The following is a 27,855-nucleotide window of genomic DNA, read 5'->3' on the forward strand; positions in this document are numbered from 1 at the left end:
GCATCTATAAGACCAAACCCAATGGGTATTTTTCTTACTGTAGATTTTCAGGAGCTTCTGATACTCCCTCCTTAAAACATTCTCTTCATCTGGTTTCCATGATATCATTCTCTCTTATTTGTGGGCTAAAGCTCTTCGTAGCCCCTTGATAGCTCATTATTTTCTGTCTATCAAATGTTCTTAAGGCTTAATCCTCTCACTCCCCACGCCCCTTTTATACTATCTTTGAATAAAGGCTCATAAACTCACATGTCTTCAGTTGGTAAACATGTATGAAGTGGCTAGGTAGAATATAATAGGTACTAAAAATTTTGTATAGTAACCAAGTATCACATTTGCCTGGTCTTACTGCTTTTTAAAGTAAAATCTGGGCATAGTAAGTCTGTCTAAATTGCCTAAAATTAGTCTGAACTCTTGCTTTATCTATACTCTTTCCCTAGACAATCTTGTCCATATCTCAATACACACTGATGATTCCTGTATTACTTTCCTAGGGCTGCCGTAACAAACGGCCACATATTGGGTGGCTGAAAACAAGAGAAATATATTCACTCACAGTTCTGAAGGCTAGAGGTCTGAAATCAAGGCATCAGTTGGGTCACGCTCACTCCGAACACTCTAGGAAAGACTCTCTGCCTCCTCCTAGCTTCTGGTGGCTGCTGTCAATCCTTGCCTTTAGAGCCTCACTCCAGTTTTTGGGCCATTACATCTACTCCTTTAAATTTAATTCCAACATTATCTCAGTCTGAACTTCTTTCTGGATTTTGACGTAAGAATTTTAAACTATTTGCTGAACATTTCTAAAACTAAAAACATGCAAAATTAAACCCATTTCCTAAGCCCACATATCTGATCTTCCCCAATAATGTAATCAACCAACCTAAAAATCTGCCATCATCTTTAGCCTTCACCACCACCCTCACCCCGACCCCACCACATTTCCCTAACGTTGGTTACCATGTCATTTGGCTTTATCTCTGAAAAGTCCTGGTAAATTGTTGTCTCCTCCTACTCTAAAGTATCCTTGCTTTTGACTCTTATAACCACTCCCTAACTAGTCTCCCTGTCTCTGATCTAGCTCCATGCTGATCTATGTTATGCCAGAAATTACTACCTTTCAGAAATGTAAATGAATGTATACAACTCTTTTGCATTAAACACTCAAAAATATTGTTATGGAAGAAAGTATATTTTGCCTTCCACTGAATAACATTCTGAGACCTCAGTATAGCAGCCATGGCTCTCATAATCTGGCCCTAATTTGATTTTTCAAAGCAGACCAAATGTTACCTTTTTCAGAAAGCTTTCCTTTATCCCTTAGTTACAAAAAATTATTTTCTCTTCTAGTCTTAATAACATTTGATTTATACATCCATCACTCATTACTTCTTTCATTCATTTTTTCAATAATCTATATCTGTAGTTGATTAAGATCTATAAGCCATGACTATATCACTCTCAAACATGCATGAAAATTCTACGTAACTGCTTCTCAGTCCTCACTACATCATGAACTCCCTAAGGGGAAAGAGAGTATCTCGCTTACCGTACATCCTCTAATGCCTACTACAAAACTTTGTTGAACTGAATCAACAGTATTACATAGATGAATCAAAATTATCTACATGTTCTCACTCTATTTTGAAAATACATGCTTTAAAAATTTCCTTAGACCTAAATGAAATCTGACATACAATTTTATCTAGGAAAAATAAACAGGTATTATGCTGTTAGAGACACAAATTTTTGTCACCCAAGTTAATAAACTCAACTTACATTACACCTTTGTATATAGAGGGTTTTAGACAATCTTATTTAAAACCACAATGACCATTATTGAAAGACAGGAAACTCGAGGGGGGGAGTCAAGGAAGGGAGGGAATACGGGGATATGTGTATAAAAACAGATGATTGAACCTGGTGTACCCCCCAAAAAATTAAAAAAAAATAAATAAATAAATAAATAAATAAAAAAGAAAGATAGGAAAAAATATATAAAATGATTTTTGAAAGATTTTGCTTTGCTCTTCACATACCTTACCCTTCTCTCCCTGTTTAGTTTTTCTCCTGTTTATAACCTGACATTATGTATCTACTTATTTGTTTTTCTATTCCCTGATGCCTTCCACCCCTAGTCCCTAGAATAGTGACTAGCATGTGTCATGCATCCAATAAATATTTCTTATATGAAGAAAAAAAAAAAAAACCCAACAAAATCCTTAGGAATAAACCAAACTAAAACTGGGTAAGATTAACACAAATATCTGAAACAACAACGAAATATATGAAAACATAGTTTATGTTATAAAGAGGAAAAAACATATCAAAGACATAATTTATCCCCATAATGATCTTTAAGTTCAATGTATGTCAATAAAAATCCCAACAGGTTTTTGTTTTTTTTTAATGGATTTTAACAATCTGATTCTAAAATGCCTTTGACACACAAATCATCAAAATCAACTTTGAATCTGGCCAGCAATGTTTATTGTGATCTAAACATTATAAAGAAAATGAGATAATTTAAAAATCATTCTTTTTAAGCATGAAACATTTTTCAACTTTTCTATGAATTTGCACTGTAAACCACATATACTTTAATCCCAAATGAAAGACTCAAGCAAACTTTTCTACCTAAGCCTTATTAAATTGTTGATGTGATCAGCATTTCAATTTTCCTCTTGCCAAGATCTCTGGATAAATAAAATATTTCATCAAATTTTAAAATGGTACCACATTGTTAATGTTAAGCTTTTTTAACATTAATTATCTCCTTCTCTGAAAGATGGTCTACCCTTTTCCCATCTACACTAGAAATATTAGAAAAAGCTCTAGCAAAATATGAAACAAAAGCCTTATTGCTTGACTTTCCTATGTGGCACGGTTCACCACATGTCCACTGACTACCCTGGCTTCCACTGCCGAGCCCAGACAATAAATGAGCTGTAGTTAGCAAGCCCTTCCTGACTGAAATCTCTTCTTTAGGAAAACTCACTCAGTAACCCTATATCTGGTCTCTAAAAAATATAAAATTGCATTTGTGTGTCTTACACAGACCAATGAAGTAAAATTATCACTGTTTTAAAAGTAAATAAATAAGACTCATTTGAAAAAGAAAAATGCATGAGGTTAGCTAAGAAAATTCTGAAAAACAAGAACTTTGGGGGACTTGCTCTACTGGTTTTCAAAGATTCAAATAAACTACAGTAATTAAAACAATATAGTGTTATCACAGGAACCAAAAGATTAAGGGAAAAGAGGAGAACCTAAAACTGCACTATCTGAGAAAGGTGTAATTTCATATTAATGTGTGAAAGCATGGTTTATTCAATAAATAGCATTTTAAAAATATAAAATTAGAACCATTTTGCAAATCATAAACAAAAATAAATAGAACTAGATAAAACAAAACTATAGTTAGAGGAGATAATTATAAAACAAATATCATCAATATAGCAGAAGCAAAATAGAATATGGTACATCTATTCCAAGGAATACTTTGTTCTGTATCAAAGGAATTTAGTAAATCTACATATGTTAACAATGGAGAGGGCTCCATTATACACTGCTAAGTAAAAGAGCAATACTATACTGTTCTTCCTTTTTAGGTCACCTTGCTGGTCCTCCTTATCTTCCCAAACTCCTTTGGAATATTCCTAGGTTCAGTCTCTGTACTTTTCAACATTTCTACTCCTTAAGTGATCTCACTCAGACTTACTATCTATATGTTAATCACTCAGGGATTTATCTTTAACCCAGATTTGTCCTCAGACACCCAGAATTATCTATCTGACTGATAATATAACCTCCACACTTGAATATTTAAAAGTAAGGTCAAATTCAACTTGTCCAAAATTAAACAGCTTCCAACTCAATTATATTCTTTCAGCAGTCATATCCAGTTCACTAAATGACAACTCCATTTTTCCACTGTTTCAGGCCAAAAATCTTTGAGTTACACTTGGCTTTTTCTTTCTTTCACACCCCCACTGAATCTGTCAATAATTTCTGCTAGCAATACTTTAAAAATAATAGATAGCTCGTGGGAAGTTCCTGCATAACATAGGGAGATCAACTCGATGATGGGTGATGACTTAAAGGGCCAGGATAGGGAGGGTGGGAGGGAGTCGTGGGAGGGAGGGGATGCGGGGATATATGCATAAATACAGCTGATTCACTATGGTGTACCTCAAATATTGGCACAACAGTGTAAAGCAATTATATTCCAATAAAGAGCTTAAAAAAAGAATTTATAGTATTTCCTATCAGAAATCAATGTTAAAATATTGCTAAATAATAAAAGCACTCTCTGTTTCTCAATGTCAAAAAAAGAGAAAAAACATATCCAGAATTTAACCATTTCTTCTACTACTCCTCTCTGATCTAAACTACCATAATTTCTCATTTGGATCAGCTTCCTAAGTGATCGCCCTGCTTCTGACCTTGACACTTTCTTTCATCCATACTGGTCTCTGTAGTGTTCCTTGAAAAAGGTAAGCAAGCTCCTCCCTTTGGGCTTTTTTCTCGCTGTTCCCTCTGCCTGGAACACTATTTCTCCACAATAACTGCATTGGTCCCTCCCTCATCCTTCAACTATCTGCTCAAAGGTTATATTGACAACAAGGTCTTCCCTGGCTCTCTATATAAAACAGTTTCCCTCCACAAAAAAAGTCTCAGCAAATTTAAGAGAACAGAAGTCATTTCGAGCATCTTTTCTGACCACAACAACAAGAAACTAGAAATCAAGCACACAAAAAGAAACAAGGAAAAAATGATTACATGGAGACTAAACAACATGCTACTAAAAAAATCAATGGGTCAACAATGAAATCAAAGAGGAAATTTAAAAATACCTTCAGATAAATGACAATGAAAACACAAACATATGAAATATACTGGATACAGCAAAAGCAGTACTAAGAGGGAAGTTTATAGCAATACAGGCCTTCCTCAAAAAGCAAGAAAAATCTCAAATAAACAACTTAAAACCACCTAAAAGAATTAGAAAAAGAAAAACAGATAAAAACTAAAGTCAGCAGAAGGAAGGAAATAATAAAGATCAGAGAGGAAATAAATAAAATAGAGATTAAAAAACGTTAGGAAAAAAATCAATAAAACCAAGAGGTGGTTTTTTGAAAGGAAAACCAAAATAGACAAACCTCTGGCCACTCACCAAAAAGAAAAGAGAGGGAACCCAAATAAACAAAAAAAGAAATGAAAGAGGAGAAATAAAAACCAATACCACAGAAATACAAAAAAAAACCATTAGAGAACACGTCAAACAATTATATGCCAAAAAACTGGACAACCTAGAATAAGTGGACAATTTTCTAGAAATACACAGCCCACCAAAACTGAATCAAGAAGAAATAGATAATCTGAACAGACCAATCACTAGAAGTGAAATAGAATCTGTAAAAAAACAAAAACAAAAACAAAAAAAACCTCTCTGCAAGACCAGATGGTTTCATTGAGGAATTCTACCAAACATACAAAGAAGAACTTATACCATTTCTTCTCAACTCTTCCAAAAGACCGAAGAGGAGGGAACACTCTCAAAGTCATTCTATAAAGATGCCATCACCCTAATAACAAAACCAGACAAAGATACCATCAAAAAAGAAAATTACAGGCCAACACAGATGCAAAAATCCTCAACAAAATATGAGCAAGCTGAATCCAACAACACATAAAAAGGATCATATACCATGATCAAGTTGGATTCATCTCAGGGTCACAAGGATGATTTAACATATACAAATCAATCAATGTCATAGACCACATCAACAGAAAAGACAAAAACCACATGATCATCTCAACAGATGCAGAAAAAGCATTTGATAAAATTCAATATCCATTCATGATAAAAACTCTCACTAAAGTTGGTATACAGAGAACACATGCAACATAATAAAAGCTACTTATGACAAATCCACAGTCAACATAATACTCAACAGTGAAAAGCTAAAAGCTTTCGTGATAACATCTGGAACAAGACAAGGATGCCCACTCTTACCACTTCTATTCAACATAGTATTGGAAGTCCTAGCCACAGCAATCAGACAAGAAAAGCAATAAAAGCTATTTAAATTGGAAGGGGAGAGGTAAAATTGTCATAATATGCAGACAATATAATAGTCTATATAGAAAATCTAGGAATAAACCTGACCAAGGAGGTGAAAGACTTATATGCTGAGACCTATAAAACACTGATAAAGGTAACTGAAGATGATTCAAAGAAACAAAAAGATATACCATGTTCTTGGACTGGAAGAATTAATATTGTTAAAATGGCCACACTACCCAAAGCAATCTACAGATTTAACACGATCCCTATCAAATTATCCATGACATTTTTCACAGAACTAGAACAAATAATTCTAAAATTTATATGGAACCAAAAAGGACTTAGAATTGCCAAAGCAATCCTGAGGAAAAGGAACAAAGCTGCAGGCATAACCCTCCCAGACTTCAGACAATACCACAAAGCTACAGTAATCAAGACAGCATGGTACTGGCACAAAAACAGACATAGTATCAATGGAGCAGAGAGAGAGCCCAAAAATAAACACACACAGCTACAGCTGATTAATCTTCAACAAAGGAGGCAAGAATATAAATGGAGAAAAGACAGTCTCTTCAGCAAGTGGTACTGGGAAAACTGGACAGCTGCATATAAATCAATGAAGTTAGAACATTCTCTCACACCATGCACAAAAATAAACTTAAAATGGCTTAAAGACTTAAATATAAGACAGGAAATCATAAAACTCCAAGAAGAGAACATAGGCAAAACATTCTCTAACACAAACTGTACCAGTGTTTTTTCAGGTCAGTTTCCCAAGGCAAAAGAAATAAAAGCAAAAATAAACAAATGGGACCTAATCAAACTTATAAGCTTTTGCATAGAAAAGGAAACCATAAACAGAATGAAAAGATGACCTATGGAATGGGAGAAAATATCTGCAAATGATGCAACTGACAACAGATTAATTTCCAAAATATATAAACAGCTCACACAGCTCAATATCAAAAACAAACAAAAAAACCCCAAAAAAACCCAAAAAGGCCCAATCAAAAATGGGCAGAAAATCTAAATAGAGATTTCTCAAAGAAGATATATAGATGGCCAATAGGCACATGAAAAACATCTCTAATTATTAGAGAAATACAAATCAAAACTACAATGAGGTATCATCTCACACCAGTCAGAATGGCCATCATCAAAAAGTTTGCAAATCATAAATGCTGGAGAGCGTGTGGAGAAAAGGCAACCCTCCTATACTGTTGGTGAGAATGTAAACTGGTGCAGCCACTATGGGAAACAGTATGCAGGTTCCTTAAAAAACTAAAAATACAGTTGCCATATGATCTAGCAATCCCATCCTTGGGTATATATATGGAGAAAACTCAAATTCAAAAAGATACATGCACGCCAATGTTCATAGCAGCACTATTTACAATAGCCAAGACATAAAAGCAATCTAAGTATCCATCGACAGATGAATGGATAAAGAGGCTATGGTACATATATACACAATGGAATATTACTCAGTCATAAAAAAGAATGAAATAATGCCATTTGCAGCAACATGGATAGACCTAGAGATTATCATAGTAAGTGAAGTAAATCAGAGAAAGACAAATATATGACATTACTTATATGTGGAATCGAAATAAAAAAATGATACAAATGAATTTATTTATAAAATAGAAACAGACTCACAGACATAGAAAACAAATGTATGGTTACCACCAAAGGGGAAAGGCAGGTGGGGGCTACATCAGGAGTTTGGGATTAGCAGAAACAAACTACTATATATAAAACAGATAAACAACAAGAACCTACTGTATAGCACACGGAGCTGCATTCAATATCTTTTAGTAACCTCTAATGGAAAAGAATTTGAAAAAAGCATCCGAATATATACATAACTGAATCACTTTGTTGTACATCTGAAACTAACACAATATTGTAAGTCAACTATATTTCAATAAAACAAATATCAAAGTCCCTCCAGTTTCACTTATTTAGCCTTATTTTTCCCATAGCACATATCAACATTTTATGCTCATGCGCTCCCGCACTCTCTCTCTCTCTCCATATATACTGGGTTGGCCAAAAAGTTCATTCAGGTTTTTCCATAAGAATGCATATATATTTGCTTATTACTCTGCTGTCTCTACCCACTAGGATTAAATGACATGACATGAAAGTAGGAATTTTTTTCCCTTCCATTTCTCTAGCTCCTAGAAAAGTACCTGGCACATTATAGACATGCAATAAGTATTTATTAGAAGAATAGATGAATTAGTGAATCCACTGCATTTAGTGTGATTCATTTTTTAAATCCTAAATATCTGTACATATACATATTTGCATATGTACATGCATAGAAAGAAATAACGAGAAGGCAGTGTCATTGTGGGTAGTGTTGCCAAAAAAGAACTTTAACTTTTTATTGTATATTTTTATACATGGTCAGAATTTTTTATTAATGATAACATATCTATGTACTACTTACGTTAAAAGGTAAATAAATAAATAAATGCTTGATATTTTTAGTTTACTCACAGTTCAAAGTACTTTATTAAAATTTGTGTGTGTGTGTGACATACATGTGTCATTTTTATAATGCTTTTTAACAATAAAAATAAAATTTGGGTTGATAGGCCCTTATAGTTTTCCACAAAGTATTGATTTTTTTAAAGTACAAATATATATCATTTACCAACTCTTCTGTTTGTTTTTAAAGTTCAGTCTTTGTTCCATGTTATTCTTTACAAGGATCGACTAAGACTCCCTAGACTTCCTTACAAATACTCTCTAAGGGTATCTGAAGACTTGCCAGGTAGAGACTGACACACTCTCAAGTAAAGATAATATGTGATTTTTAGTTGTAAAAGCTTGGAAACTTATTTCCCACCTTAGAATGTTATAGTTTAAAACTACAGCTATAGCACAATTCTATGAAAATTTCTTGATACTCATTTTAGCCTTTAAATAAGGTTAAGTGTGTATGGTATTCAAAATATTATCTAAGGATAAAAGGCACATTAAAATTATACTGAACTGCCCAGATTTCCTAAGCATTCAAATCTTACCAGTTTCTGGAATATATTAAAACGAAAAGGATAAATATAATTAAACTATGTTAATCAGACCTGTACTCTTATGAAACAAAATTCATATTTTATGGCAAGACAAGAAAAATTTAAACATAAAGAATTCTTCTCTGTCCTTTGGCCTCCTCTATCCCCGCACTGTGCATTGTGCACTTGCATTATGCATTGACCAAACCTCTCCCACTGGCAGGGATACCTGCTCAACCATAAGGAGCAACATTCTCCTAGCATCAACAAGACAACTCTTTAAAAGATACATTCATTCTTGATTTTGTAGGGGCCACGATGATGTTTAGATCTGTTGTGTAAACTGCCAATAATATGCCATTTAATGTACAGCTCTCTGTCTCAAAAAACCTAACCGTGCCTTGATTTCTAATGGGTAGAGCAGTTCACAGAGTTTTCTGAGATGCTGTTCCCAGGTTTGGCTTGAATAAAATTTTCCATTTCTTTCTTAGATTGACTGATTAATTTTAATCAACATTCTTCAGTTTAAGAATAAATTCTAACTAGTACAACCAGAAGAGGAATAACTAGATAATTTAAAAGTAAATTGTAAAAATTGATCTACTCTCTTAAAATGCTTAGAGTAAATATTACTATAAAAATTTGGTAACTTAAAAATATAAAATTTATGTGTAGCTCTCAATATAAGATTCACATTGTAAAGGAGGTACAGAGAAAGATCCTAGAATTCAAAACATTTAAAGAAAATCAAAGAAGAATAATCATATGTTCACATTAATTAATCAATCATAATATGAACTGAGACCCTACTGTGCCCTCTCCTGGCTTCAGGAAGTATCTTCAATTTAAGTCACTGAGATATATATTCCACAAAGGGTCTTTTTTTTTTTTTTCATGCACGGTCTTTTGTTTCACAGAATACTCCAAAGAGGATAGTTGGTTAGTCATAATCAGTGTATTAATAGTTCACTTATCCTCTGGTTAAAAGCACATCTAGAAATGTAATCTCAAAGGAATATGTAAATTACAGTACATACACAAAAGAAAACACCTAGTTTAAAATGTATATATTGCTTTAATAGAGTTATATCTACACTGAAACACTGTTTCTTAATGAATCAGTCTAGATACTACTGTCTTGGTATTTTTATGCATGATTATAAGAATGGCAAAGTTTGGGTACTGACAGAAAACAATGCATTGGTCTGGCAAATGCTGTGACAGCAGCTTCCCAAGGGCACTTCTCAATGTGCAGGACAAGTTTCCTCTGCTGCTCTTGATACATTCTTTATATTCAAGACTCTAGTCTTGATAAAAGAGTTTACATTGAGACATATATGGAATATCTGAAACTTTAAATCAACGAGACCATCTTTACACTAATGAGTCACACTGTAACTTCATTCCTGTGAAAATTCTGCTCATTGTGCCAGACAGATGATGAAAGAAATTCAGACAACTTGCTTATAATTTATCATGTGAAAAAAAAGAAACGTGAGAATATGATGTTTATAGCAAAATATTTGTCAACATCATTTGCTGTATAGTATACAAATCCAAATTTGTATATACAACTAGTAGAATGTAAACTAGTTCTTTTTAAAGCCTGTATTATATTAGTTTGATTGTAAACTTTCTGATAAGAATTTCTATGAGCTTTGACTTCATATTACCTTATAGTTGAAGCATATTCTATTTCTCTTTACTACTTCTTCTAAGTGGATATATTAATTTTCTATTTTAGATTTAATTACAGTCTTCTTTTACTTACCACGAGCACAGGGAGAACTTGTGTTTTGCTGAATAAATACGATGTGCATGAGCTTCTAAAACCACTTTCTATTAGTCACGAAAAATAATGAAGTGCAAATTAAAGAAAAGGGAAAATGCATTAAAACTCCATGTCTAACTACTTGTAGGCAGCAACAAGATGCCCTATGGCAAAAGTAAAATCAGTGCCAATACTCTAGAAAACGTACAACTGACTGAAGATCAGATACAGCTGTCTGTGTGAGGTAATTCTGCATAGACTGCCAAGTACATCTAAAAATCTCTGCATTCACCCCATGTTAACTGGCAAGAAGTTTCCTGAGACATAAGCCCAGCTGAATACTGAGAAGTAATGTGATGTTGTAACTAAAGCTTATAAACAGCTGAATCTACAAGGTTGACAGTCGAGTCTACTTATCTGCTCTAAGACTACAAGAGAAATGCCTTCTTCAAGCCAAGATAGAGCTCCTGATGGTTACTGAGTTTCTGAACAAGTTAATAAATTGTTAATATTGATAATTAAGAAAATAAAAACTTAAATATGCATTTAACTAGGAATTACTGTTAGGTAATTTTACTTCTTAACATAAAATTTTAGGAAAATTTATGTCCATTATTACAATGACAGATTTAAAAGTGTGATTTTTAAAAACTCGGCATTATCCTTCAAATGCAGAATCATAGCAGGAAAGCAAAATATTTGTTTATGCAAACCCTATAAAATTAAGAAGAAAAGAAACTAGAACTAAATCTAAATGTTGTGATAAATACAGGTGAGGTTCAGTTTAAATAAAACACACGTTTTAGAAAGCTACGTTGAAGTCATAGAATCATATTATTAGTCATAAGAGAGACCTCCAAGATCATCCAATTTAACACCTCTCTTTTTACTACTTTACAAATGATTCACAAGGGCAAACTGATTTATCCAAGGCCACAGCCCTGCAGAGACAGAAGTAAAACTCTACTCAGTCAAAGCATCTCCTCCCTATGGGGTATTTTTGGACTTCCTTGGGCATTTACATGCTATTCTCTCTGTGCATCCAACTCTAAGACAGCACCTATTACACTGTATTACAACTGTCTTTTGTTGTCTTCCTGTTGGGTTGTCAATTTCTTTATTCTGTCTTATCTAGGAATCCCTGGTGTCTAGCAAAGTGGGCAGTTGGTGGGTATACAGTTTCCTGAGTGTCTCCTACATCTCAGCACCTTCTATGCGGAATAAATAAATGTTCATTGATATTCTCAATGCCCAAAGTCGTTGTTACTAAATCAGTTCTTATGTTCTCATAATTTCAGAGAGTCTTCATTTTTATTTCAGGTTACTTTTAAATTAGACTTGCTAAAAAATTTCCATGCTGCAATATCCAGATTCTGGATCAAACAGCAATGATTTATAGAAAGGCTAAAAGAAAGTTCATTGGAAAGTATTAATTTGAAATATTACAAATCATTTATATATTATATTTGTTTTTATAACTTTCGGGGGGTGGGGAAGGGAAGGATTGGGAATTGAAATTAGCAGATGCAAACTACTACATATAGGATGGATAAATTACAAGGTCCTACTGTGTAGCACAGGGAACTATATTCAGTATCCTGGGATAAATCATAATGGAAAAGAATATGAAAAAATATATATATGTATAACTGAATTACTTTGCTGTACAGCAGAAATTAACACAACAGTGTCAATCAACTATACGTCAATAAATTAACTCTTCAAAGAATTATTTTGAAATATAATCAATTGCTTATAATTTGTTTTTAATAATAATTTGTTTTCATTTTCTCAAATTTTATGCTAAAATTCTTTAAAAAATTTAAGTAATGAACATGTAATGTAGTAGGAAGTTTACAAATCTGAAAAATCTCTGTGAGATGCAGTTAAGAAACTGAAGTCCTTATGCGAGACTGGAAAAGAAACGAACTAAGGAAGACATAAATATTCCTTTATATTTGTCAAAATAAAGCAACTCATTCTTTTAACAAATATATATTCAACATCTGCTACATACCAGACACTGCTTAGGATGCTTTACAGATAAGCTGATTTGCAGCTTAAGTGAGCAAATTCACTTACTTATAACAAACATAAATTTATGTTTATTTCAAACTTTGGGTTAAAGCCAGAGAAGCAGTGAAGCTGGCTCCAGAGAGAGGGAGATTATGTCATTTCTTCCCAGCTCAGCATTCATTGACAGCAGGTTGATAGCCTGAAACTGGCCAAGCTCGGTGTATTTATACCACGTAAATCAGGAAATGCTACATATTAGGGCTTTTATCCCGGGGCAGAGCAAACCATTTAAACATTTACCATTACATCACTGGCTATGACCCATTAATGGGTCATGAAATTAATTTAGTGGATGGTGATCAATATTTTATAAAATTTAATAGAGAAGAATAGAATAAAAAATACAAGCACACACTGTGTGTTGTGGGATCTAGTACCTTTCAAAGAACAAATATTAACCAAAAAGAATAAAAAGTACTTTGTAATAAAATTTCAGTACCAGTATTATTTATTTATTTATCCATATACATACTAGGTAGTGATATAAAATATATTTCTTAATGTGGGTATGAGTAAAAAAAATGTGAAATCACTACTATAATCAAGAGAACAAATATAATTTTCTTCCACAAACATGGTTTATAACTTTGTGGTCATCATATGCTTTGTGGTTAAAGCTTGGGAGAGAAAAATTCTGTAGTTCATAGGTGAATATTTGAAAGCTTTTAGTTTCTTCTCAAGGAATACCAAAGAAAGAAATTACAATTTATAATCTGAGATTGTAGAGATTTAAAATTAAATAAGACCTCTGTCTCACCAGGGTAATGTGCTTTCATTATTTTGCTCTAGTGATCTCTGCAATGTAAAACTTCCCTAACCTCTTTAACTTTGCTATGAAAGGCAAAGCCAGCCTAATACCTTTAATTCCCAAACTATTTACTTCAATATAATTATTTCTTCTCAAGACGTCTTACCAAATACTTTTGTTTCTTCTTTAGTTTTAACCAGTGCTAAATAAGTTTTCTCTTAATTTATAATTTCATTTCATGCTATTTCTTTAATTGAATACTTACTATATACCACATATTATGGTGAGTGTTAGGCATTTAAAGAAAAAATTTTAAAGATAAGCTTTTTGTCTTAGAGAAGCTCAGAGTCTATTGTGAGAGATAAATGCTAAAGCACCCATGATTAAATAATGTGGCGGCTACCAAAGCAAAAGAATATATGGAGAGATCATTGCCCCTTTTTAGTTATTCCTCTCAACCCTAAAATCAGGACACAGAGTGAGGAGACAGGGAAGAAGGAAGGAAGTAGTTGCCAGTAGGGTTGGGTGGTGGCGGGGGGCGGGGGGGATGTTTCAAGGAGAAAAAGAATGTTTCTGCAGATCCTTTTAGAAGCTATTCAACAATCATTTTTAACACCTGTCTACTCTGTCTGCCCCACAACAGAAGCTGAAAAAGTGAAACAGTCACTTTGTCAGACTCCTTTGCAGCTAGAAGGTACCTTGTGAACTATATCTAGATAGTGAAACATGAGGCAATTCTGCTCAGAAATTTTTAGACAGATTTTTTTCCTCCTTGACAAAAGGAGAGAGATGTTTGAGAAGAAAGTCTCTAGCTCATGCCCATTTCTCATGAAGACATGATGCTTACAACTGTAGCAGTCACCCTGTAGCCCCAAGAGGGAAGCTGAGATGTGAACCCAGTGCCCTGAAGTCAAGAAGCCAATGAACCAACCCTAGAACTGCTACCTCCTGACTGCTGATTATGAGACATAATGACTTTATTGCTTATGCCACTGTTAAGTAAACCTGCTATTATTTGTAGCCAAAAGTATTTAAAACTGATATAGGTGGGTTACTTAACTTCTCTGTGATTCAGTTTTCTCATCTGAAAATGGAGAGCACAGTCAGCCTTCCCTACCTATGGGTTTCACATCTACAGAACTCCACCAACTGTGTACTGAAAATATTTAGAAAAAAAATTCCAGAAAGTGCTAAAAGGCAAAACTTGAATTTGCTGTGCACTAGGTAACTACTGATATATACAGAGCATTTGCACTGTGTTAGGTATAAGTAATCTAGAGATGATTTAAAGTACACAGGAGGATGTGAGTCATATTATATATAGACACCATTTTATATAAGGAACTTGAGTATCCATGAATTTTGGTATCCACGAGGGTCTTGGAACCAATCCCTTATGAATACCAAGAAATGACTGTATTATCTTACAGGAGTATCATGAGGAATAAAGTAAATTAATAAAGGTGAAGTATTTGAAATAGTGCTTCACTCATAGTAAATCTTCACCATTTTTTTTAAGTAAAACTCTTTTATTTTCACTGTCCAAACAGCAGTTAATATACTGTGAGAGCCAGAGAAAGCCCTCGCTGTAGCATTTATTAACCATCATGTGTAGTTTTATACCTGATCAGAAACTCCTGAAAACTCCAATTTTCCAATAACACCTTTGATTACAGATGTCGGCTCACATCTGACTGGAGTTTGCCTTTTGAATACCAACGTAAGCAGCTAGCTACCTCTTTTGAGATGAATGTTTCTATTGCATTAGTCTTAGCCTTGGTCCCACAACTTCTGGTTTTCCCACTGTCCTACTGTTAGGGTTCCAGAGACTCTCATGGTCCTGACAACTTCTGCTTTTGGTCATGTTATTGTTCTGCTCAAAATTCTCATCTCCAAAATGGACTTTCCATATGAGACCCTTTTGGACTGACTCCTGCCTTTCTTTTCCACCATGTATCACATTTCTGTTCTTCCTATGAATCAGGTTACAACCTAGAATATTCATCCATCTCCAACGAGTGACCTGCCATGACGTAACCCACCTTGTTCCTAATACTTGGAATGCTCCTCTCCACATCTTTGTCTACCTAAATCCTACCCTACAAAGCTCATTTCAAAAGTTACTCTCTTCACAAAGCTTTTCCTGGTTTCCTGACAAATAATTTTTACCTTCTAGCTGGAATAACCCTTATCATATTGTTATCATATACTTTTTTCTTACCTCTAAGAAATTACTTACAAATCATATATATTCATACATAATATATATATTCATACATAATTTATAAATCATATAAAATTTGTTATTCTTTGTTGTTGCTATTATTATTGTTGGCTTGTTGTATATTCATAATGCATAACAGTTACCGTCTCAAGGTAAAAGTTTCACCAAAGGAGAATCATTCAGAACAAGATCTTTACTAGACAGGGTACCACAAAGGATCCCGGAACACAGGTCTTTAAATAAGACAGAAATCTTATGCCTTGGGCTGTACTGCCATCCTTAAAGAGTTACCTACCAACTTGAGTATCAAGGTCATTGTTATTCCTTAGCCAATAGGAGGAGTGAAAAAAATAGGGGGGGAGGCAGATTCTTTTTAAATAAATTGCACACATTATCTGACTCACATTCTATTGGCTTGAATTTTGTCACATGGGAGTCAGGGACTCTAGCTGGTAGCTGGGTGATGTTTCTTTACTGAAACTAAGAGGAGTTATGAAAAAGAAAGAAGAGGACAATGGATATGATTACATTCTGTTACATATACATACTGTTATATTACCTACACTCCTTATCATTCTCCCTCTGCCAAGTGCCCTATTCATGCATTAATATTACATACAAAAGCATCTACACACACACTCACACACCACACACATACACACAGAGGCAGACAATGCTAAATGCCTACAGATATCCAGTTTCTCCTTTGTTACTCACAGAATCTTGATTTCATTTGGAGCTGCAGTGTGCCCATCTAGGAGGTTACATTTCCAAGCCTTCTAGAGATGGCTTATGGAGGAGAGGAAGTTGTTAGGCAGACTTTCCAGGGAAGTTCTTTAAACTGTCTCAGATGGGGAAAGTTCTTCCATCTTCATATTTCTTTCCATTTGGACTGTAATGGCTGGAGCAGCAGCAGCCATTATGTAACCACAGTGAAAGGCCAATAAAACTGCAGAGACCTTGGCCCTCACACCCTTGAACCATATGAACCAATGCCAGCTACTACCTTACAGATTTTCTGGAAAATAAGAGAAAAATAAATCCTATGTGATTATGCTACAATGGTTCCATTCCCATTTATTTAGATGTCTGTATTTACAAAACTTTCCCAAAATATGATCACTCATATATAAAACAATCTCAAATTATTAAACATGTTCAAAACTTTGCCCTGAAACTTGGTCCTTCCTTAGTTTTTCCTATCATGTAAGCTGTACCATCACCTACCCAGTGGCTCCGAACAGAAACCTGATAATAGTCCTTGACAATTCCTTCTCCTTTATCTCCACTCCTTTAAATAATCTTAAGTGTTTCAATCTATTCTATTTCTGCTACAGCTGCTCTAACTTTAGTCCTCATCCCTGTGGTCTCAACTTATGAGTGTATATCCTATGGGACCCCCCTCTGTGTGTGCCTAAGTACAAGTTTTATCATTTGTACCCCACTCCTTGTAGGGCTTTGAAACCAAAGCTCAAGTTTGCCAGGGTACAAATACCCTTAGTAGCTTCAGCATTTCCATGTTTGTGGACTCTCACATTCTCCTGTATATTGACCTGATAAATACTATGTATCTTTTCAGTATTTCAATGTTTTTAAGAAACAAAATTTAATTATATTCAATATTTTTTGTTGAATGGGGTAGGGGGGCAGGCAGGGGACCTAGCCAGACAGATTTTGTGATTTAGCCTTTTTTTTTTTTTTTTTTTCTAAAGACTTCTGAGCGTGCATTTGGTAGATTTTAATCAGTGGAAATTCTAAGGCCCAGAATTTGGGAAGTATTCCCTCACAAAGAATTGAATTTGCTTCTGTGTGGGACTAACTGAAGACTGCTTTGTCTCATTCAAGGTCATGGCCTAGTATGAGCTTTTCAGGTCCAGCTCCCCCACCAAGTAGGAGGGCCCAATGTTAGTCTCCAGATCCCAATGTGACCAGCATCTGCCTCAAGACAACACTGCTATCTGATGGCTCACAGTTCCCTGCTCTAGTTTCAACTCCTCTTCCTCTCTCTTCCCCTTTTCTCCTTTTAATTTTTTGGTTTTGATTTTTCTTGATCCATGGAGATGTCCCTTATTTTTGTACACTCAGCAATGTTTAAAAAAATAAATGTTCTAATTTAGGCAGGATCTAGCTGAACTACAGCAGAAGAGTTCCTCAGAAAAATCATACATGGCTGGAAATGGAAGTAAAACACATGGTCTTTTGAAAAAAGAAACCATACTTTACTCCTCTACATCCTCCAAACTTCTAGCATTAAAAGCTCAAAGCAAACAAATAATTTGTTTAATGAAATACACTTATATGAGATAGAAAATACTGTTACATTTTTACTGAAAAGACAGCCATTGTATGCATTGCTGCAATGATGAGATTAATTCCCTGCTATTTACTTGACTAAGAAATTAGTCATAACTTTCTGTAGATACAATACATGGCTTAATGCTGATATTAACTAGCTAATACTGTCTTAGGAGTTTTTAATACTATATACTGAATATCCAAAAGATCTCAAAATATGATACATTTATTTTTAAACAGTATGTTACATTTTCAAATAATATGTTCAACATATCTCCTTCAACCTCCAGATACCTTTCCAGGTGAAGTACCTCTAAATTTAAAGCGATGAAACCAATTGTTAGTTCTAAAAGACACTGAAGATAACAATATAACAATCTAGCCTCCTCCCTTAAAATTCCTACTGGTGACATAAATTGAGAAACAATTTACAGTAGGATAGGTATCATATCCCCTTAACAAATTTCTATTTGATACAGAAATGGCAGGACAAGATTGAAAGATGCCACTAAAATATGATCTATAGCCCTCCTTTGGTTAAAAGAGAAAAGTAAATGGAGGACTCTAGGGAGGATCTCCTTAAGGCCTTTTAAAACATTAAGGCCGGGGTAAACATGAAGGTAGGCCATAGGTTTTCAAGGGTTGCACCATTTATGCTTGACTCTGCAGATCTGCAGTATTTGGAGGGCACTAATGATATCAGCAGACTCCCTGATACTGGGCTAGTAAGAGGTGGGGAGAGGTCAAGCACAAGTCTCTGCTCTGACAAGAGCTGTTTCTAGAAGAAGCTCCTATTAAGGCCACTGAAGAAGCTCTATGAAACCACGTGATGGGGCTCTCTAGGATCCCAGCTCTTTCTCTAGTCGTGCTGCACTCCTAGGCCTCAGATATGATCATATAAACTTACAGGAAAAGAAAATTACCATTCTTTCTTCAGACCCGGCCTGAATGACTCAGTTACAGCACTAACATCTATTTCCTACAGAATACATAGCAGGTTGATACATTAGGCTCAATAAACACATACAGATGATCAAGTCCAGAGGCAGAAAAAAAGGGCTGTTTCTGTCTTGTGTTCACTTTTAACAGAAAAAAAAGTTTCCTAGGAAATCCCTAGTAGATAGGCTCCTCATCGATAAGAACTGTGTCTTATATCCATTCCTAAATAAATGGAATTACCATAACTAATTTAGACTGAGAGTCACATATTTCTGAGGCTATCGCAGGGCTCAATCTTCCTAATAATTGATGCTTGAACAAAATCATAGTTCGGTTAGCAAGGAAGAAGAGAGATGTGGATCTTGATAGGTAGCCAGTAGTGTTTTCTCAGCATGTTTCTACCTTTATGGGTAAAACAACCAAAAGAAGTTCTTTCTCCAACTTCTGGGGAAAGAAATAAAATCAGTATTTCAAATTAATTATGATAATAATAATCAATATTAAGACAAAACACTGAAACGAGTCAAGCTTGGGAAAACATACATATTCTATAATGGACTGCAATAAAACTGTTTCTGGTATTTTGTGTTCTCCTGGGAACTACTGGCTTATAATGTATAAATATTTAAAAGCAATTTTTAAAACATATGGTAGAACTTTGGTATTCATAATTGCTCAGAGAGTTTTGAGGTATTTTTGAAAATTAACATTCATGACAGACCACCTCTATGGTCTACCACAACGTACTGGCTAAACATATTCATGTAAAACACATAGTGTTTACATAGTACATATCATCATAAAAAGTTGCAGTGTACATACCAGACTTTTCTACTATACTACATTGGACTATTAATAACTCAAATTTACATCCCAAAGGGCAATACTGCCCCAATCCAAACTTAAAAACAGCTGTGCAAACAAACTGAGGGTTAGCGGCAGGTGTGTAAGATATGAAGGGAGAGACACACGACATACTTGATTATTCAGAGATATAGCTCCATGGAACATAGTCCTAGATATATTACAGGAAATATGCTAACCTTGTCCATGCAAACACCTTGCCCTATAAGTTAGTTATTTTAATATAATGATCAAATTGTATAGTGGTGGATTTCTATTTTAGTAAGGAATACTAGGACTATATAGTATATGCTATATAGACAAAATTAGACCACATCCATAGTCCATCTTTTCAGATAGTCATTGCTAAATAGTCAAGAACAAACTGTTCGCTGTTGTCTGCCTTCACACACACACACACACACACACACACACATACACACACACACACTGCTCATCAATAAAGTCAAGCTATAGAAATTCTAGTGGTGCTCATAATAATTATCTTGCACCTTCTTTTCTTGTTCTAGATTTTTTTCCTTGATTGTGCATTTATGCCCTCTATGTTTGGTTTCCCTGGGTTTTCACTCTGAACTCTATGCTTCAAGGAATTTGGGGGGGTGGGTTAATTACTCTGTACTCTAGACTCTGATATACCCTTCTGGACCCTTCTGGGGTCAGCCTTTGGTTTGGATATGCAAACGAGTACGTGAGTAGAGCCCACCTAAGTCTGTGAGTGGGAGCAGTTAAAATAACTACAAATAACCTTGAATATATTTCTACAGAACACCTTCTAAAATTCCGTGTGGCTTCTTAGGAACCATAACATAACAAATACTTGTTTTCAACGATGCTGTTCATCAGAATTATCTATAGTGCTTCCTAAAAATACTTATATTCAAATCCCATTCTTAAGAGATTTATACTGTAGAAGGTCGGAAGTGGGTCCCAGGCACCTAGACACTGAAACTGTCATATACGATCCAGCTGGGCAGCCAGAGTTGAGAAACACTGTTATAAAAATTGCAGGAGATGGTTCTTATCTTCTCTCCTTTTACTATAGCCAAGATAAAGCAAGAAAAATGGAAACAGGGGTGTGGGAAAGACAGAAGGGAGTGATTTTTTGCCATCTGGTGTGAGATATGAAAACGTGGCAGTCCAAAGCTAGGCAAAAGTGCAAAATGAACCAAGGTTGATTTTGTTATTCATATTACTTATTTTTCTACATTTTTCTCCTATCTTTTGGCTTTTCAGCTCTTTCCTTCCAAACTATTTGAGGGTACTCACTTTGCATACATCTCCACCTAATTCATCATATCATTCAGTCAGTCCTGTTTCTTTCTGCTTATTCTTTGCTTTTCTGACAAGCAAGACTCCCAACACTCTGTTCTTTTCAGGTCTTTATGAGGAAATCAAATAACATTAAGATATTACTATTAGCTTTCATCACTTAAGCCTAGTATTGTTTACCTGATAATCTCGATGGTTCCCAATGGTTAAAATATTTTTGACAGGAAGGCCTTTCTATGAACTAACTCTGCCTATAAGGAGGGAAAATGAGAGTTTGTAGCTACCAGTCACCACTGTTAACAAACCATTCCAACACTTTTTCTTGTCTGAGTTCTGGAGCCAAAGTCATCCTATCGATGCAGTGAACAAAGACAACTGCCACTCAATTATCAATTATCAAAAATCAACACACATGGTACAAACACGGATAAACATGAACCATGCTGAGGCAATGTGCTTAGTTCTGAAGATATAAACATGAATAAAAACTAGTGTCTACACTCTACTCATAAATCTACCAAATCTTTCATGGGAGAAATGAAGTGGGAGAGGCTGAAAATGTGGATGCACTAATCTTTCTTCTTTCTTCAGATTCTGCAAAGGCCTCTCTATTGAACATGGCTTATTCAAAGATATTTCTCATTTCAGTTTGAATACATGGTCAATAAATACTTCTAAATAATTTAATGCAACAGCATGTTAAAAAAAGGTAACTAAAGTTGCCTCACAACGCAAAGGTCTCTCTCTAATCCTTTTATTTAGCTCTAAAAATATTTATCTTCCTTTATGTTTGTTTATACTTTATTGAAACACAGTATAAATAAGTGTAATTAAGAATATTAAACAACTATTTGACTAGGGGAAAAAAGAAAAGGTACCTAAAGACTGACATAAAATGGATAGGCAAAGGAGCAACTGGTCACTCTCTTAATTTTTTCCTACCCTGGCAAGTAGCTTCTGCCAATCCATTTAAGAACAGAATTGAAGAACCAGACATCAGATGAAAAATGTACCAACGACATTCTCTGGTTGCCATAAAATCATGATAGCCACTTAAATCTGAATTTCTTTACATACTCAACAAAAGCCAGACAGAGAACAAATAAAATTACTCATAAGCCACGTGTACACTACATATTTTGACTTAAATGTAAGGTAAGAAATAAACATCTCAAACCAGCAGAACAAGCTCTGAGGATCACTCCAGAGGGACAGTCAGATGTGAAAAAATGTGTGTGACAGAGAATAAACTGCCAAAAGAGAGGACCCCATTCGTGCTGTGAAGTACAGAGATTAGGTCTGAGACCTAATGACACTGAGCTGCAAGGGTCCAGCTGGACCAGAGATGGCAGTCTTAAGACGTACCACCTAAAGAGGAGAGGGAGGCCCTTTGGAAGGGGAAGGTATTTGGGGGAGGGGCATGATGATAAAATGAAAGAAGGAAGCGAACAACTGAAATTAAAGATCTCACACTGTAAGACAGTATCTCTGAATTGAAAGACACACCAAGTGGCTACACCTCCCCGAGACTAAGCCAATTATTAAAAAACCCCATTTCATTCTATCTATAGAACAGGAAGCTCTTGAACTAAGAACAAAAACTCCTCTACATAAAATTTTATGCTTGCTGATCCAGGAAAACACTTTGTATTTAATATTTTAAAATCTGTAAAACTGTGATTGTATTAAAGTTTTTCTTTTTTTTTTTTTTTTCATTTCTTTTAGGAAAGATGCACAAAAAGGGCTATAAAGTAATGTAAATATTTGGGTATATACTTTAGAATAAATAATTTTCTAGGTTCACTTTTTCTCCCTTTCCCCCAAATTTTTATCTTGAAACTTTTTGTACTCAGAGAAAAGGTGGAAATAATGGCATGACAAACATATATTTGCCATTTAAATTAAACTATTGTTAACTCTTTTGCCAATTTGCTTTCTTTTTCTCACTCTGTGTATCTCTATATAGTCACAATTTTACTTCTGTGTACTTTTCTTAAAAGATACTTTTTAGAACCCTGACATAAAGAATTCAAATGCAATTAATAACTCTTTTCCACAAAAACCTTTGCCAGTTTTAAGGATGATTTCTATTTCACCTAGGCAAATTTCACTAGAATCATATGATCATAATTTTTACCTCTTGGATATGACTAAATGACAAATAATCAAATTTTCATATTCATCTGGGTTTTAAAACTGAGAAAAAGAGCAAACAATACTATCCATATTCACGCAACTTCCTGACTTAAAATTCTTAGCAAGGGACACTGGCTATTGATAAGCCACTTCACTAAACTAAGAGAAAAGAGGACTGCTAATATTAATAGACTAAACAACCATCTAATCTGAACCACTGGTTTTGAAACCATGTCTAATAAAGAGATACATAAAATGGATGAAACAGAGGAATTTCAGCAGCTGCTCGGGATGAAGGGTTGTAGGTGCTTGAAGTCCTGTCCGCGTACTCTGTGCTTTGCTCTTCAGGCACCTTCTCAGTCCAGGGAGCAGAGTTTGAATACTATTATTTGAATATGATTGACAGTTTTCCAGTTCTTTTAAATCATAGTATTTTGACCCTTCAAAATACAGTCAGAAACTTTTTTGGGGGATAAATATCAATATTTCTTACAAAATTGAGAAGGCTTTGGAAATGAAAGCAAACCTTGCCAATTCTATATTTATGACAAAATAATTTAGCTTTACTATCTTAGTAAATGTATATCTTACAAATATTTTTAAACAGAAGTTCTCTAAAACATATACCACACAAAAATTTCACATATTTGCAGTTTTCAGCATTCATTAAGACTATACTATGACTAAAAACACTATAATAAATACAAGTGATAGTTCATCAAATTTCACTTGATGTAACATTTCTAAAATTGCAAGAATATCAGATATTATCTCAAATGTTAATTCAAAGTGACAATAATGTCAATAACAAAAAAGGAGGGCGAGATACAAAGCAGCCATTATGCTCAAATAAATAAAATTATGGGATATGAAGAACTTTGTACCTTTATGTGGGCTTTCAAACTCTTCAGATAAGAGGTGGTAGCAACAACCCACACTACAAACTCCCTTGATTTCAGACTTGGAAGTAAATATTCTCAGAGTATTTGGAGCAAGATCACCACAAGTATGCAGACCTACCATCAAACAATCCTGAAAAAAATGAGAAGAAAAAAAAATGAGAAGGAAAAATAAATTTTGGAAATTAAAAGGAGGGTTAAAAAACCTTTAAATGTTCATTAGAATATGAAGAGCTTTTCAAAATGATGAAATTTTACCTAGAAAATATTGCATGTCTTTTATTTTCATAACAAATAATTATTTCCTTTATAGGCAAAATGACTGTGACCTTTTATCAAGACTGACATACTTTTCAGTTGATTTTCTAGTATTTTGGTTACTTATTCATTTGAATTTTCTCTAGTTTCTTACACAACTAATATTTGCTCAACGACTAGTCAAATTAAGGTTCGATCAATAAAATGTAGCATGCATTACTAGGAGAAACTTGTGATCTGAGACACATTAATACCTTACTATTCAATTTTTTAAAGTCACTTCTTCACCCGTTACCCACTGAAACATAAAACACTGTCATAAAAAAAATTAAGTGTTCCTAAGTTGGCATTTCTACTCCAACACCAAAAAAGTTTACTTAGTTCATTCACTGCATCAAATATGACAAGATTAAATTCAATATAAAATTTTTGTTCTAAATTTTATAACATGAATTCTATGTAAAAATTCTATGAAATGTACTCCTAATTACCCAAAGCCTAATTTAAATGTACACATATGCAGAATGGGTGCCTAGGCATGCACTCACAGAATCTTGAACAATATACCATTTGTTTTAACTCTGCAGTTCCTTAATTTCCTCATCTTTAAAATGAGGCTAAAAATAGTATCTCACCTCAATGGCTTACTGCAAGACCTTAATAAGTTACCACTGGTAAATGCATACAATAAAATTCAGCAAATGTTTTCTATTCCTACATCATCATCATCATGTTGTTATAAATTCAAAATAATAGACATTAAGTTGTGAACCAAGTATATTTTTATAACTATCTTCAAAACAAGTACAATTTTTTCACTTAAGTTATTTTACCAAAAATGTTATTTTAGCCCATACAATCTAGACATAGACAGGGCTGAAGTGTTATCTTTCTAAAAAAAATTGTACCGGTTAAGTTGCTTTGACCACTGTTCTCTTCAAAGCACAGTTTCTGGAGCGTTGTGCAACTATTTTGCTTTTCTCAATGATTAGATAGTTTGGGTAGGTTTTATTTAGACATTATAATGTTACACATAAAAAGGAATTCAGAGAGAAAGGGTACATTGTTAATTAAGGGTGTAAATCTCTCTTTTTTAGGCTAGTGCTCCCTAAAGATTTAACCTCATTCTTTAGTGTATTCATTACACAAAGTTAGTTAAAAATATCAGCAGGTGGCAAACAAAAAAATGCAATCAGCATATTATCCTAACAGTAAAATATTTAAGTAATGTATGTGTGTGTTGTAGGGTGGGTAGTGGGGAGGAGATGGGAGGTATTGGTTACTTCCGGTTATTAAATTGCTAATTAACTAAGGACTCAAGAAATACTTTCCCAGCATATCTTTTATAAATTAAATTCTTATAAAAGTTTGCATATAGTTTTGATAATATGCTTTCCAGAAGACTCTTAAAAATATAAATATATGATAATAAGCAGTAAAAATGTATATATTTTGAAGTCAGGTTAAAGTAATTGGGGTTGTTTAAGCCTAACAGAAGGTTACGCTGTAACTTAATTACTAATTTCATATATAGGAAAAACAATTAATGAGGATTAACCAGTTTCCCATAATTAGTGAAATCCAAAACATTATCTAAGGAAAAAGAAAAATTCCCCATTCTAAAATGACAAAGTAACAAAACACTGGTTAGCTACCAAACAAGGATTTAAATTTATAAAGAATTCTGGTACTTTTTGTTTATTTATTCTTTAGGGAAGAATTTTTAAAACAATTAACAACAGGGGAATATCATAACTTCAAAGGCGACTTTGTTTTTTTAAAACAATGAGTTAGGCCAAATGATTTCTAGAAATTCCTCTACAATACTGTTTTCCATACACTGTTGCATTTAAGCTATAATGTCTATGCAATACATAACTTGACATACTTGCAGTTTAGAAAAAGTTCAAATTTTTTAAGAATACTCAGAAGTTACTCTTGCTCAAGAAAATTGCGAATTTGGTTACTAAGGCTAACATTAAACATAATACTGCCCTAGGTACATATTTACTTCAAATTTAAATAAAATGTAAGAGCTTTCTTAGATTGGAATCTTAACAATCCATTAATTACATAATGAGAACTTAGCTGACTAGCTTTTGTATTAGTACTTCTGCTTAATTTAGGCTTAGAAATGAGTGGAGGGTACTCCATTCTGGAAAATCATAACTGTCAGACTGTTAGATTTTGATAGCTGTGGAAACCATGAAAGCCTGAATATATTTTTATTTTCTTGGTCCTTTAGATTAATGTAATCAAATAAGATACGCAGGTTAAGTAAGCTACTATTAAAACTTAATTCTGTGTCTTGAAGCCTTTATATATAAATCAAGTTAAATCAAATTAAGGAATTCAAAAATGAAATTACCTCCAGATCTTTAATAATATCATGTAGCTCTGAATCAGCAGTGATAAAAGATGTTAAAGGTGAATATATATTTGATTCATTTGGTTTCGATGTCATTTCTCTTCTCTCTTTATTTGCTTCAGACATTTTTCTGTTGGGTACTTGGGATGAAGAAGTAGGTTCTATGGCGTTAACAGGCAAAAGGTCTCTAAGAGAAAAGGCATTTTCAAAACACAGATTTTCTTTTTGATGTGAATAAACATGCAGGTTTTCCATTTGTTTTCTGATGTTAGAGATTACAGAGCCTGAAAAATCTGGCAAAAAGTCTGAGGTCGACATCTTTCCTTGACTTGCAATTCTTGATGTACTGCTGTTACATACTCCCTCAATACCTGCTTTAAATTTAATTTCATCTTGCAGTTTTCTTTCTTTTGCCACTTGCAATGCCAGTCCACTGACATCTAATTTTGACCGCCTCTGATAGATTTTCCAATGTTTCTTCAGTTTCCTATTTCTCTCCTCAGCTCCATAAGTATTGGTATTTGAGGAATCGATGCCATAAACTTTTAAGCCATATTTCAAGGACAAAAAAGAGCTTAGGTAACCTTTTCCAGAACCCAGGTCAATTATCTGAAGAAAATGAGAATGAATTAAAAGGATTTTAGTCAGATGGTAACAGAAAGCATTCTTGATACTTTTTTAAAAAGCAAGTAAAGGAATGGTTGTATAATTTATACAACGTGTTATGCTTTTTTTAATTTTAATTTTTTTAAAGCTCTTTATTGGAATATAATTGCATTACATTGTTGTGCCAGTTTTTGCTGTATTTAATTTTTGATTACTATTAAAAAACAACTCTCACTGTTTTTATTCAACATTTTAAGGGAGGTTCTAAGCAGTGTATAATAATAAGTCAAGGAAAAGATGTAAAAGACA

General features: G+C 34.0%; 1 protein-coding gene across 1 annotated transcript in view; it reads right to left on the reverse strand.

The window, feature by feature from the left end:
- Window positions 1-27,855, reverse strand: part of METTL25 (methyltransferase like 25) — a 97,854-nt gene that overhangs the window by 35,918 nt on the left and 34,081 nt on the right. The window contains exons 4-5 of the mRNA XM_057741607.1: window positions 26,941-27,549; window positions 24,300-24,447 (exon numbers count right to left, since the gene is read on the reverse strand). Of these exons, the coding sequence (XP_057597590.1) occupies window positions 24,300-24,447; window positions 26,941-27,549 (757 nt within the window). The remainder of the gene's footprint in view (window positions 1-24,299; window positions 24,448-26,940; window positions 27,550-27,855) is intronic.

The sequence above is a fragment of the Hippopotamus amphibius genome, chromosome 7 (genome assembly GCF_030028045.1).
Source record: "Hippopotamus amphibius kiboko isolate mHipAmp2 chromosome 7, mHipAmp2.hap2, whole genome shotgun sequence".
Lineage (NCBI taxonomy): Eukaryota > Metazoa > Chordata > Mammalia > Artiodactyla > Hippopotamidae > Hippopotamus > Hippopotamus amphibius.